The following is a 13,491-nucleotide window of genomic DNA, read 5'->3' as shown; positions in this document are numbered from 1 at the left end:
CTCCCTAAGTGACAGCTTCTAATTCCGGCGGTGGCTGCCTCTGTGCTCTGCGGCAGGCTCAGCTTTTCCCAGCTTTGCTTCTGCTCTGTTCAGAACACACCAGAGCCACAGGGAAGTCAGAGCAGGGGCCCGAGACCCAGCGCCATGTCTCCAGCCCAACACAGGCCTGGCTGGGATGGCCATGCCCGCTGGGCTGAATGGAACCAGCTGCTCCTCCCCCCGGGCGCCCAGCCCTCTGCTCTCTGCCAAGCCAGAGAAGGGCACCTGCTCTCCCCAGGAACTCTCTGCAGCCACTGCAAGGAGCTGTTTAAGGGAAGCCGAGCCAGCTCAGGGAGGAGTGGGCATGGCTCTTCAAGACCAAGAGATGCACGTCCTGGGCGCCTGCTGCCTCACTCCTCCAACTGGGAGGTGCCACACAGCCTCAGGCCACACGCGGATTCTGGGGGAGGGGAGAAAAGCCTTCTGCTGCCTGGGGGTGGCGAATCTCTACCCACTCCCAGAGCACCAGCTCTGGGGGTGGCACTGGGCTTTGGGGCCACACTCTAAATAACTGTAGCTCTCTTGTTGACACTCTCATTTAAGCTTGCCTGGCCCACGGGTGGAGCAGACGAGAATATGCAGGCCTGGAGCCACCCGGCTAGTAAATGCCTCCAAGCTGCGACTTCACTGATGTCAAACACTGAGCCCTTTCTGGGACACCAGGAAAGCACTGGCAGAGCCTCCACACAGGGCTTAAAAAAATGCAATAAGGAAAAGGAGAAGGGGGTGCTCAAGGTGTGCGCAAGTCTACTTCATATGTACCCCATGACAGAGGTGTGTGTGTGGGGTGTCCCTGTTCCCAGACCTGGCCTGGCATCTGCAGAGCCTGGAGCTGGAGAGAGGTGTGAGCCTGGTCTGAGCCCACCTCGACCCTGCCTTTCCCTGGCATCTGTTACTCTGCCCAGGACCCCTCCATTCTTCCCCTTATTTCCTGCCTCTGACTGGAAGGGTCACCTAGGGGCGTTTTCCCCTGCTCCCAAGCCACAGCGGGAATGTCCCTGCTGATTCCTGAGCCCCCAGGTCGGCTTCCTCTTTGAACGAGCGCCAAAGCCTGTTCTGATCCCCTGGACCGCGTGCCCTGGGATGAGGCGGAGGCGTACGGTCCCCGGGTGACTGCACCACCCCCCAACCCCGTAAGAAGGGGGTCTCTCCCATCCAGAGCCGCTTCTGCCTCTATTAATCCGCCGCTGGGAACACAACGTCCTACTCATGGAAAACTCTCAGGAATCCGGACTGCGCCGATACCTGGCGAAGCCATTTCTTCCATGACAAATACTCATCGCAGCCCTGCTCCTCGCCTCCCCTCGTCCCAAGCCAGGCGGGGCGTCGCCATTTTCCGAGCATCTCGTGGAAAATGGAACTCATGATCTTTTCTCCTAAGGAGTCCGCGGGTGGTCAGGGCCAGAACCCTGTGGTCCGGGAGTGGGTGATTTTGCACCCTAGAGGGAACCCTGCTCCGTGCTCTTTTGGGGATGGCGGCGCCGGGGAGCCGCCGGCGCGCCCACCACCCTCTCGGGTCCCAGGACGCGGCGTCTACGTTCCGCCCGCTCGGCAGGCGCGGAGCCGACCGCGGGCGCACTGACGGGGTGGGAGACGTCTGAGCTCTGAGCGCGCACACCCTCGCCCGCCCTCGCTGCGAGGACTCAGAGCGTGTGCGGGAGGCACAATTGTGAGTGAGCGCGTGATTCGCTGCACTTCGAGTGGCAGTTCGCAGCCAGACTGAGCGCCGCCCTCCAGCCTGCGATACAGGTACACCCTCTCCCAAATGACTCCTCGTCTTCTGCCTCTCGCCGCCACCCCAGACTCGCACCCCGTCCACCTCGCCCTAGTGGGGTTCCATTTCCTTTCGCCACGGACCATTGGAAGCAGCTCTCCATCCTCCTCGGACGAGCCCGGGGTCCCGCCAGTTTCTAAGGAGCCGACTCCGGTGGGGGCGGAGGGCGGGGAGAGAAGACTGCGACTTTGGGATTGGCCGGGTCGGGTGCATGTGGCCCCCGGCGAGCAGCCCCCGCCCCCGCCCCGCAACCGCCGCCGCATTCCCAGGGGAGCGCGGAGGAGGAGCCGCTCCCCGACTTCGTGGCCCACGAAGCGGTGGGGGTCAGGGGCGGTCTCCCCCGCCGCGTCCGTCTCTGCCCTGACGGAGCAGCTTGCTCCCAGGACACCTATTGCCATGGAGACCCCCGAGGCTATAAAGCCGGGTACCCAGGCGGGGCGGCGGCTCCCGGGCCGTTGAGCCCCCCAAGCAAGGAGCAAGCGCCTCGGCGCTGCGAGGCCCGGCCCCCGCGAGAGGGGAGGAGGCGGAGGAGCGGCGCCAGCAGCTTGAGGAGCGGCGCGCCCCGCCAGGGCTGGAGGCTGGCGCCACCGTCTCAGCAGGAGAGCGGGGGCTGTCCCGGGTGCGGGTGAGTGGCGCGGCTCCCGAACGCGAGAGACCGAGGGGAGCCGGACGCGGGGACAGCAGCGGGAGGCTCAGGAGGGGGCTGAGCTTCAGCTCCCGTCGTCCCGTGGCGGCCCGGGAGCGGCGCCCCGAGCTGCGAGCCACCGACGCCTCTAGGCGCGGGAGACCCGGGGAAGGAGCAGCGAGACGCCCGCGTGCGACCTGGGAGGCGCTGGGGCGACCGGAGTAGGCACCGCAGGATCCTCGGCCGCAGCCGCCCACTGGCGAAGGGAGCGGCGCCGGAGCTCAGACTCCGGCCGGGGCCCCGCAGGGCACGGGAACAGGGGCGCCCCCGTGCGGAGCTGCCGGGATACCCGCACGCGAGCGCGGCGGCGGCTGGGACCATGCTCAAGCCCAAGGACCTGTGCCCCCGAGCGGGTACGCGCACCTTCTTGGAAGCCATGCAGGCGGGCAAAGTGCACTTGGCCCGCTTCGTGCTGGACGCGCTGGACCGCAGCATCATCGACTGCCGCGCCGAGCAGGGCCGCACGCCGCTCATGGTGGCCGTGGGGCTGCCGGACCCCGCGCTGCGCGCGCGCTTCGTGCGGCTGCTGCTGGAGCAGGGTGCGGCCGTGAACCTGCGGGACGAGCGCGGCCGCACGGCCCTCAGCCTGGCGTGCGAGCGAGGCCACCTGGACGCCGTGCAGCTGCTCGTGCAGTTCAGCGGTGACCCCGAAGCTGCCGACTCGGCGGGCAACAGCCCCGTTATGTGGGCGGCGGCGTGCGGCCATGGGGCAGTGCTCGAGTTCCTGGTGCGCTCCTTCCGCCGCCTCGGCCTGCGCCTCGACCGCACCAACCGGGCAGGCCTCACCGCGCTGCAGCTGGCCGCCTCCCGCGGCCACGGGACCTGCGTGCAGGCCCTCACCGGGCCCTGGGGCCGTGCTGCGGCCGCCGCCGCGGCGCGGGGCTCCAACTCCGATAGCCCCCCTGGCCGCCCAGCCCCCGCGCCCAGCCCGGAGCGTCGACGACCCAGCCCCCGCCGCCTACCGCGGCCTCTCCTGGCGCGCTTTGCACGAGCGGCGGGCGGCCACGGCCACGGCCAGGGTCATGGCCACGGCATTGAGGCCGGCTCAGCCGGCAAGGGCTCGGGCCGGCATCGGGCGCAGGGCTGCGAGCGGCCCGAGCTGGGCCGGAGCATGAGCCTGGCGCTGGGTGCGGTGACGGAGGAGGAGGCGGCTCGCCTACGGGCGGGGGCCCTCATGGCGCGGCCAAACTCACCCCAGTCTTCGGGAACTGGGCGGTGGCGCTCCCACGAGGTGCTGGAGGGAGCGCCCCCAGCCTCGGTGCAAGCCCCCATCGGCCTTAGCCCCCACCCAGAGGGCGGCCCCGGCTCTGGCCGCCTGGGTTTGCGCCGACGCTCCACAGCCCCAGACATCCCGAGCTTGGTCGGAGATGCGCCAGGGTCTGAGAGTGGCCCGGAGTTCGAGGCCGACGCCCTGCCGGGCTCAACGCCTGGGCCGAAGGCTTGGCAGGCTGGCGCCGAGGCTGTGGCGCTGCAAGCCCCGCGGTAAAGCGCCCCGAGACGCGAGCCCTGCACCCCCGGGCTTCCGTTCTGCTCCGCTGACATTTCTCCCTGCCTTCCAGGTCCCTCACTTTCTCGGGGGTCCGCCTCGACTCCTGCCCCCGCCTCAGAGCCCGTTTCGCCACCAAGACGATACTCCCACCAACCCCTTCCCCCAGCCTTTTGTGCTCGCTGGTATGCCCTTGCCCAAGCGGCTGGGCTTCCGTACCCCCTGCCTGTCTCGTCCCTGGACACTGGTTCCATAGGCTGCAGCCTGCCTCCCTGCTCGGATGGTGGATCCCTAAGGCTGCTAGGTGCTTGTAGGCCCCTGCCCCATGGCCTTCCCTGGGCAAAGGCCTCGACCCCCACCAAGTTACGCTGCTGGCAATGCCAGCGTACCCGCCTCCCTTCCCTCCCGAAGTCAGAGTTGGGGAGGACCGAGAGGGGTCCCCGAGCCTTCCTGGACAGCAGCGCGATGAGGAAAGAATCTGGGGACAAACTCCTGCCTCAAGACTAGGAGAGCTGGTATTTTGCGGGTGGCAGAGCCCCCTGAACCAGCTTCCGGCTAACTCCGGGTCCCTCTGCTTCTGCCCCAGGCAGACCCAGGACCTAATTGGCAAGGTGGGGTCACCGCCCCAGCACCCCCTCCCCAGACTAAGGCTGCGCCGCTCCCCTCGTGGCCCAGCCTTCCTTCCACTGCCAGAGGCGTGAAACAGGCAGACACTCGGCGCCTCCTGCCCGCCCCTCCCCGCGCCCCCGGCCCGCACGTGGGTGCTTCAGCAGGGTGCAACGGTGGCAACGGCTTTGCTTAATTGTGCTGCTTCCAATCCCCAAAGAACTCGTGTTCTGAGCCTTTGTCTCTGAAGCAGTAAGCAGCGGGTCTGATCCGAGGCTTAAGAACCTGACAATATCTCTTTAAATAGCAGCTCCGCGAGGGGGATAATTGACTGAAGTGTTTGCCGCGTGAAACCGCAGCGCGCGGGAGTCGGGAGCCCACACGAGCTGCAGGTACGGGCTTAAATTACATCAGACTCCGGCGAGAGCCGGAAGGCGCCCGCGGAACCGCCCCGCGATAGGCAGGCGGATGCTGGACGGTAGGGGTGGAAACCCCTGCGTCCACGCCGCCGCGCGGAACGCGGCCCAGCCCAGCTTCACCTCCGGGCGGACTAGTGAGTCACGGGCCACCTCGGAGAGGCAGCGAAAAGCCTCTTCCCCGCGGAGTCCCACGTCCTCTCCTGCCCGCGCCCTCCGACTCTTTATACCCACCCGCCTAGCGAGGGGGCGGGCAAGGGGGGCGTGTAGGAGCCCGTGGGCTCTAGGACCGTGCGGCGGCGCCAGCGCACGTGTCGGGGCGTTCTGCCCGCCTGTGGCGGCTGGTGGGGCTCATTTTCTGAACCTCGAGGGTGCAGCGCACAGCTCCTCACCTGCCTGCGCTGCGGTCTTCGCAAGACGTCTTTCCCGAACGGAAGGTTGCAGACCAGAAACTCCGAGGCAACTGCCCGAAGCGAAAATGGCCGTGCGGAGAAACTGGGCCTGGGGCGTGTGGGAAGGAGATGGGGAACGGGGCCGGTGCAGGTGTCAGGCGCAGTGTGGGCACCCAGCCACCCCAGATCCGCGAGGCCGCCGAGGCGCGCGAGCCGGACGTGATCTCTGGTGCCCCCTGGTGGCGGTGCCGCGCTCTCCCGGCAGCAAAGCCGCGCGTCTCGGGTTCTTCCCCCGCGCGCATCCTCCTCCTCTTGTGAAACATTAAATCCGGATACTTGAAGTCCCTTCGTAGCATGAAGTGAGGGCCAGTGAACCAAAAACTCTCACAGGGGAGCAGTGGGAGCTCGGGTTCATCTTTCAAGTTAAGGGCCCGTGCCCCAAGAGCTCCTGCCCTCTGCCCGCAAACGGGAGCCGCCAGCCCTTCCGTTAGGATTTCCAAATCTCGGGTCCCGCTCTCCTGACATTTGCTTCCTTTGCTGAGCTGCTCTGCCCTCTCCCCAAGAATCCGCGGTCTGCAGGGTGGGCGAGCCACACGGGAGCACCGGAGAAGCCCGAGGGGATGAGGAGGGGCTGGCGGGCCCCCTACGTGCAAACGGCTTCCTTCGGATCCTTGCCTGGTCACTGGGCCCTTCTTCCGCTGGGTTGACTTTGAAGGAAGTTTATGGTGATGGAAGGAGACTAGTATTTTGGCTTAAAAACAGCAGGAGGTCTGGGTCCTGCACTGTATCAGAAGAGGGGTCATCTCTCCAGCGTCTCTGACAAGCGGCTTCCTGGATGGATGCCACCCGGGACCCTCTTTACTGGGTAGCCCACGGGTGAGGGCTTCTCCCTGTGGGACAGCCGGGGCCTGGCCGCTGAGTCGTGTTTGTGCAGCCTTGCAGCTGGCTCCCGTCTGAACAGAACTGTGCGTCTGCCAGCCTTGCTGTCCTTCCGGCTCGGGGTCAGCCTCAGGGCAGCGAGCCTAGGGCCCCCCCTTGCTCTGTCCACTTTGGAAGAGACTGCGCCAGATACTCTGCCCTTCCCATTTCTGTGGCTTTCGCTGTTGCAAAGAGTGGCCCAGGCCACCGAGGCTCAGCACTCGGAAATCAAGGCAGCGCTGGCCTGTGTGTGAAGCCAAGGGACACAGCCACCGGCTCTGGGAGTGATGGCGTGTGGAGGAAGGACTCTGAGAACTCAGAAGAGCAGTTAATAAACCCAGTGTTGTTCCGTCGTGAGAACTGGCCTCTGTTTGCCTTAGCAGCCTCTCCTGACGCGGAGGTGGAGGGAGGCGCTGCGTCCTGGGGAGGTCCCCTCCATCCCAGCCTCCCAGGGCTCCTCCAGCGGGGAAGTCACAGGCACCGCTTCCCACGGAGCCACTGGGGCTGGGACTACAGCCCCCGGGCAGCGGTCTGGATGGCCTCTTACCCCTAAGAGATGTCCGTGAACATTGGGAGTTCTGGAAGGAAGAGGGTACTGGAATCGGTAGGATAGTCTCATCCACTGACGCGCCCCTATCCAGAACCACAGGCCCGCTCTGCTCTCCTCTGGGGCCACACCCTCTCCCTCCATGGGGATGGCTTTCTCGCTGGAAGTTTCTGGTCACTTGCTGGGGGTCCAGGGAGTGGGCAGCTGGCAGGAGGAGGGAGAAGCGATGTGGGCAGGCGCTTGACCCGGTCTTTCCCAGAAGGCGCGTTCTCCCGGGGGAGGGAAGGAGCCCTGCCTTCCTGTCTCCCTCAGTCCCAGGGGCCTGTCACTTCCTGTGTCCCTCCTCTGGCCTCGGTCAGCAGGGGCCTGGGTACTCTGCAGCCCGCTGGGACCACTGAGCTGTGTGGCGAGGGGCAGCAGGGGGCCACCCCTGCCACCTACTCCTGGCATCCAGCTCCCATCCCAGAGACAGCAGGAAGCCGGGAGGTTTTGAACACTCAAGTTTAATTTAAAACAGGCACAAGTGCAAACAATTCACAAAAATTTCTAGGGAAGATGCTTTTGTTTTTAAAACTCTGACCCTTAAAAAAAAAAGTCCTTGCAAATTTCCTTGCAGGCCACTAGGGAGCAGAGGAATCTAAAAATATTATCTAGGTAGGGCCCAGATGCCGGAAGTTCTTCCCTGGAATTCCCTGTCTCACAGCAGCCCTGAAGGTGGGAGTGGGGGTGGGGTACAGGAGGCAGGTGGCTCACACTGGCCAGGTTCACCTCCCCCAGGCCAGGGCTCTGAAGAGAAGCATGGGTCCCTGATGACCTGGTGATTGAGATGAAATGGACAGAAGAAACAGACGTGTTCCCTTGGGCTCCAGCCCTCACATGGCACCAGCCCCCGGAGGCCCCGAAGGTGCCTTAGACTCACTGCCACCGCTCCTTGGGTGGGGAGAATCGTGGGTTGGCGGGGTGGGGAGCCAGGCCGAGGCAGCAGGCTCTTGGTGAGTGGGAGGGAGGTGGGGGCAGCCTTCCTGATGCTGGCTGTGGGTGACCCAAAGGGACCCAGGCTGGCGGGAAGCCTTCTCCCCCCTCACACGTGTTCCCCCTCTGCATCCTGTGGAGTGAGACCACTCTGACAGCGACCCCTTCCTCCTCTTTCGCTCAGAGAATGCTCCCTGTGCTGCCCAGGGCCTCGGAGCAGGCTGTGCGGGTGGGTCAGGGGCAGGTTCAGGAAGTCAGACACTTGGGAGGAAGAAGGGTTCAGGTAGTCAGAGCCTCCCCTTGGCTCCTGAGACCCCGGGGTTTGACTCCAGCGCCGGGGACAGCAGTTCCCCGCACCCCCCACCCCCACCCCTAGACGAGCAGACTGCCCGTGTACAACTCCCTTTAAAAAAAACACAGACAAACCCGCAGCAGCCTTGCCTGCTGTGCTGGCCCCAGTGGCCAGGAGCGCCAGTCTCTGTTTCTTAGAAATATCCCTGGGCAAATAACAAAGGGCATCCTGCAGGAGTCTCCATCAGCCCAAAGGCAGCTGGGGACTGTGGGGAGGGAGGGAGAGACCGAGGGGGCAGGTCCGGCCTGGCCCAGTGGGCAGAGGGGCGGGGGGGTGGGGTTGCTTCACATTCAATCTTTGGAGAGAATACTGAGAGTGGGGCAGGCTGGCCGCCCCGTGTGCCCTGCCTGTGGGCACAGGTGGCAGGTGCACTGTGGAAGTGGCTCAGCAGGCGGAGGTCTGCTTGCGGTAGAGCTGGATCAGGGGCACCAGGCACTCGGGCAGCCCCGTCTGCAGCAGGAAGGGGTGGTCCAGGAGCTCCTGGGCTGTGGCCCTCTCTTGGGGGTCCCGCACCAGCATCCGCTCCAGGAAGTCTCGAAGCACCGGGGAGACCTGTGGAGACAGGGCCCCAAGAGGAAGTCACCGTCTGCAGGCGCTTCGGGGTGACCGGGCTGCCCGGCCCCATTGCTGCTTCCTGTGTCCTGGTTCCTTCCAGGCACGTGAAGGAGGTGGCGTCAGTCCAGGAAAAGTGACCAGTTCTCCTGGAGCGGGGGCTGCCAAGCCAAGATGCCTGGGACTCAGGACAGCTGAGTTCCAAGATAGCTCATCCCTTCTGCCTTACTCTCAGGGCCCCCAGTGGTAAGGCTCTGTGGCTCTGTGGGAGGGACTGTCCTGGGTCTGCCCTGGATCTAGGGCAAGTCGCAGTTTTCTGTGGGAGTCAGTCCGCCCCCCCCAACCCGGGTAAAATGGCCTTAGGATAAGGTGTGCTTGCCCCCTCCCTGCCTACCACCTAAGAAGAAGAAGTCGGGGTTAGGGATGCAATACTTTAAAAAAAATAGAAAAGAGCAAGGCAGAATCTGCAAAGGAAGATTTCTTTGTTGCTCTAAGCCTTAGAGTCGAAGGCAAGGCTATCTTGGTTCATTTTGAGCAGTATGTTGGGGTGAGGCCGAGTCCTGGGCTGGTGTAGAATTAGCCAGCCCAATCCCTCCTGTCTGCTAATCTCAAGGTCAGCAGCATAGGGTCCAAGCACCAGGTGTCTTGCAAGACGCTAGCTGCTAGCTAGACTCCTACTGTGGTGACCACAGACCGATTTTGCCATTTAGACCCTGGGCTCCAACCCCCTGGGACATTCCTAGCCCTGGCCACCAGATGGCAGTGCCACCTAGAAGTCCTTTGTTAACCCACCAGCAGGGGCTGTTTGAGGGGTACTTGAAAGAAAAGGGTTAACTAGCTCCACAGACAGAGGGCTGTGCTGGCTTTAAGGGGGGAGCTGGGGCTCAGCTGTGGTCAGGATGAGGGGCAGCTGAGTCGGATCCCCTGGCAAATGGGGCACAGGGAGCCTAGGGCCTGGGCCTGCATCAGATAGGGACTTGTGGCATGACCCTGGGAGCTGGTGCAGATGTGGCCACACACCCAGGCACAGGTTTCCTGTAGACAAGCAGGGCTGGTGCTGGCCTGGAGCCCAGACTCAGTCCTCATGCTGCAGGAGGGAGGGGTCTGTGCACCAACTGACCTTGTGGGAATTCCTCAGCCTGGGCGGGGGGCTGTCCCGGAGCCTCTTCATGGCTTGCACCGGCGAGTCGCTGAAGTAGGGTGGCTCCCCATCCACCATCTCGATCACCATGATGCCCAGGGACCAGACATCCACCTGCAGGAGGACACTGCTCCTGACCCCTGGCCTCAGGAGCGGCCTGATAGGATGGTTGTCTCCTCCCTCCCCTGCGCAAGCGACCATGGACTGTAGGGACATGGCTGTTGGCCACTCTCTGAGAGAGGCCAGCACACGTGGAGAAGCCTGGTTGTGCCTCTCCATGCCCTTGAACTTAGCGGGGGGCGGGGGACACTGGCAGAGAAGTCACAGGTGAAAGCAGCCCCATGAGAAAGGGGGCGAGGTACTGACTGATGTGGGGTCTGGGAACTGGGCTATGTGGTGGGGGAGTCCCGGGGGTGTGGTGGGGGACAGTACTTCACGTCCCACATATCTGGGATGCTGGGGGGGTGGACTGTTACCTCGGTGGCATACAGAGACCTGGAGATCACTTCTGGAGCCATCCAGTAGGGGGTTCCCACCAGGGACTTCCTCTTAGGGACATCTTTGCTGATCTGAGCACAGAATCCGAAGTCGGAGAGCTTCACCTGGAGTTGAGAGGGGAGGGTGAGGAACCAGCAGGAGGGAGGTGGCGGCAGCCGTGTCAGGGACAGGGCGGGGCCTACCCTGCCGTCCAGGGTCAGCAGGATGGAGTCGCTCTTGATGTCCCGGTGGATGACTCCCTGGGCGTGCAGGTAAGCCAGTGCCTGCAGCACGGCCTCGCACACGGTGGCGATCTGCTCCTCGTTCAGCCTGCACAGGGATGCAGGGCCCGCGGACGGGCCACAGGTGTTAGCTGTGCTGGGGCTGCAGGGCTGGGCACAACAGGGCTCCCCCCGGGCAAGGTGCTGGGGAGCCCCGGTCAGGTCACGGCCTGGCGGGAACTGAGCCAGCACCTATGGTGCAGACCACTCCTCTTCCCCACATACTCCCCTGACACCTCTAGGACTCAGTTACCCCAAACAGGCCCATCTGACAGGTCCCCAGAGGCTGGGGCAGTGCTACCCACCTGACTTGGGAGATGATGTCGGTGAGGGCCCCACCCTGCAGGAACTCCATGAGCACCCACAGCTCCTCGCCCACCAGGTAGCTCTTGTACATCTCTACCACGTTCAGGTGCTGGTAGTCTCGCATGATCACCACCTGCGGGCAGCAGGGGGCCCTGAGTGCCCGGCATGCGCCCCAGAGCCTCGCCGCCGCTGCTCACCCCTGCCCTGGCTGACCATCCCAGCCCCCCCACCCCCACCTAGCCCATGGCCCACAGCCCACCTCATTAAAGAGCAGCTCCCGGCGCTGCTGCTTCCGGAGGTCCATCATCTTGACGGCCACCTGACGGCCCGAGTGCTTCTCACGGGCCAGGCAGACGATGCCAGTGGAGCCCTCGCCGATCTTCACGTAGCTGTCCAGCAGCAGCCGGGGGTCACCCTGGTCCACCACCATCCTGAGCGCGGCCTTGAACTGCTCGTGAGTCACCACACCCGTGTCCTCGCCGGCCAGGGCGCCCTTGGCCGCTGCGGGGTCCTGGGGCAGGTACAGGTTGCTGGTGCTGATCTGAGCGTGCCGGGTCCTGGGGGAGCCGGCCGGTGAGGACCGGCTGGGCAGTGGGCCGGTGGCCGGGTTGGTACGGAGGGACTTCAGGGGGCTGCTGGTGTCCGAAGGGGGCAGAGGACTGAATGTCCCCACAGGCTGGTCTGAAGGCAAGGACTGGGCCTTGACCACCAGGCTTGGCAGGGAGTCTTTCTGCGGCTGGCGGAAGGAGGAGCTGGGCTGCAGGGACAAGGCAAAAAACAAGAAGGTGTGTGGCTGTGGGACTGTGTGCAGGAACCCTCCCAGGGGGCAGGGGCGGCCCCTGTGACCTGTGGGTGCTGGCTGGCCAGGCAGGGCGCCAGAGCAAACCGGAGGATGCTGTGAGCAAAGCTGGCCCCCCACTCCCAGCTCTTTGCACCTGCTCTGCTGCCCCTGGGAAGACACCCAGAGCAGAGTCCCTCTCCTGGGTGACTGACAGCCGGGCCCCCAGGAGGCGTCCCTCCTTGCTGCTGGGTCACAGCGCTCTTCCCTCCTGAGTTCCCTCGCCCGCCTCAAGGCCCACGTCGGGGGGAGGTGGCCCTGGGCATCCGGGTCTCCACTTGCACTGCCAGGGCAGGGAGGCCGCAGCTGGGTCTGAGTGCTGTGCCTGCGCAGGGAGCCTGTGTGTGTGCCCTGGGAGGCCATGTCCCCAGCAGAGGGCTCGGTGGTCCCCAGTGCTGGGGACCTGCGGCCAGCGAGATCTGGAGCTCAAGATCAGCGAGGTTGAGGCTTGAGGCTGAGGCTTTGAAGGAGAGTCTGCAGGACTCCCGGGAGCAGCCCCCACTTTCTCCCGGCGAAGGACCCCTCAGCAGGGAGAGAAGGCAGCGGCCTGTCCACATGTCCTTCGGTGGCCTTGCTGCAAGAGGTTACCATGGGCAAGGACCAACTGAAATGGATGGAGGGGCTGGCGCGGTGGCACAGCAGGTTAAAGCCCCAGCCTGCAGTGCCGGCATCCCACATGGATGCTGGTTCGAATCCTGGCTGCTTCACTTCCAATCCAGCTCCCTGCTAATGCACCTTTGGACCCCTGAACCTAGGTGGGAGACCCGGAAGAAGCTTCTGGCTCTTGGCTTCGGATCAGTCCAGCTCTGGCAGTTGTGGCCATTTGGGGAGTGAACCAGCAATGGAAGACCTCTCTCTCTCTGTCTTTCCCTCTCTCTGTAACTCTACCTCTCAGATAAATAAATAAAATCTTTAAAAAGGAAAAGAAACAGATGGAGCCATGACAAGGAAAGGAGAGGGGGCCGATGATAGGATTAATGCATCGCTGCAGGCTCTGGATTACTCCGGGAGTTACCTGGTGCTGGGGACCTTGGGCAAAGGAAGCCTCTAGGAGAGTGCTGTGCTCTGACAGTGCCTCGTGTCCCCCGGGGCCAGGGCTCCTGGCTGGGGGCTTGGGGGCTGTACCATGAGTGTCCTGAAGACAAAGGCCATGTCACAGGTTGTCAGAAATCATCAAACTTGCCTCCTGGACAAGTGCCCGGGGTTCATTATCTCACTGGGTCCTCCTAGTCCTGTGGGTTGTTTTATTATCCCGTGGGCGCTGCTGCATCTCCATCTGTGCAAACAAACAGGCTCCCAGAGGTCAAGCAACTCGCCCAGGGGCACAGCCAGACGTCAGTCCCCGTGGACCTCACCTACGGCCCCTATGCCGCGGGCGTATTGCTGCCCTGTATCTTTGTACTTCATGGTTCACAGTGGGTATCTCAGCAGGGTTTGCCCTTCCGGCTCTAGGTGGAACTGCTGCTAAACTCCAAACCACCCGCCTGTCCTACCTCTTTGGCCTCCCTGCCCCTGACTTCTAGTCCTCATCCTCTTTTGCTCTTCAGCCACAGTGAGAGGCTTCGGGTCTGAGTACAGGGGACCAGGGCCTCTGCTCACAGCCTGCGCAGCTGCCCTGGCACACCAGCACGGGCCTGCCTGCCCAGGGCACCGGAGCATGGACAGCCGCTGTGAGAGCTGCTGTGAGTCCGGTGCCAACTGCGGGCTTG

The 13,491-nt window shown here is 64.0% G+C and overlaps 3 protein-coding genes across 12 annotated transcripts in view; 1 reads left to right on the top strand and 2 right to left on the bottom strand.

Annotated features, from left to right (window-relative positions):
* KNSTRN (kinetochore localized astrin (SPAG5) binding protein) overlaps window positions 1-13,491 on the bottom strand; it is a 133,486-nt gene that overhangs the window by 95,557 nt on the left and 24,438 nt on the right. The gene's annotated exons all lie outside the window — the stretch shown is intronic.
* ANKRD63 (ankyrin repeat domain 63) lies at window positions 1,409-6,669 on the top strand. Its single transcript, XM_051822556.3, has one exon. The coding sequence runs from the start codon at window positions 2,818-2,820 to the stop codon at window positions 3,982-3,984; it is 1,167 nt and encodes a 388-aa protein (XP_051678516.1). The 5' UTR covers window positions 1,409-2,817; the 3' UTR covers window positions 3,985-6,669.
* The window catches only part of PAK6 (p21 (RAC1) activated kinase 6), a 32,960-nt gene continuing 26,978 nt past the window's right edge, over window positions 7,510-13,491 (bottom strand). For all 7 annotated transcript variants that reach the window (XM_070053987.2, XM_070053984.2, XM_051822548.3 and 4 more), the window contains 6 exons: window positions 11,204-11,701; window positions 10,944-11,077; window positions 10,561-10,687; window positions 10,357-10,482; window positions 9,860-9,994; window positions 7,510-8,739 (listed from right to left, as the gene is read on the bottom strand). In XM_070053987.2, coding sequence (XP_069910088.2) covers window positions 8,572-8,739; window positions 9,860-9,994; window positions 10,357-10,482; window positions 10,561-10,687; window positions 10,944-11,077; window positions 11,204-11,701 — 1,188 coding nt within the window. In that variant the 3' untranslated portion in view covers window positions 7,510-8,571. The remainder of the gene's footprint in view (window positions 8,740-9,859; window positions 9,995-10,356; window positions 10,483-10,560; window positions 10,688-10,943; window positions 11,078-11,203; window positions 11,702-13,491) is intronic.

This window comes from Oryctolagus cuniculus, chromosome 12 (genome assembly GCF_051225735.1).
Source record: "Oryctolagus cuniculus isolate XC-2025 breed Fujian yellow rabbit chromosome 12, ASM5122573v1, whole genome shotgun sequence".
Taxonomy (NCBI): Eukaryota; Metazoa; Chordata; class Mammalia; order Lagomorpha; family Leporidae; genus Oryctolagus; species Oryctolagus cuniculus.
Note: the sequence above shows the minus strand (reverse complement) of the source record. Positions and strands in the feature narration are given on the sequence as shown.

Excerpts from the sequence above, each read along its gene's own strand:
- ANKRD63 (XM_051822556.3), top strand. The coding sequence starts at position 2,818 with ATGCTCAAGCCCAAGGACCTGTGCCCCCGAGCGGGTACGCGCACCTTC.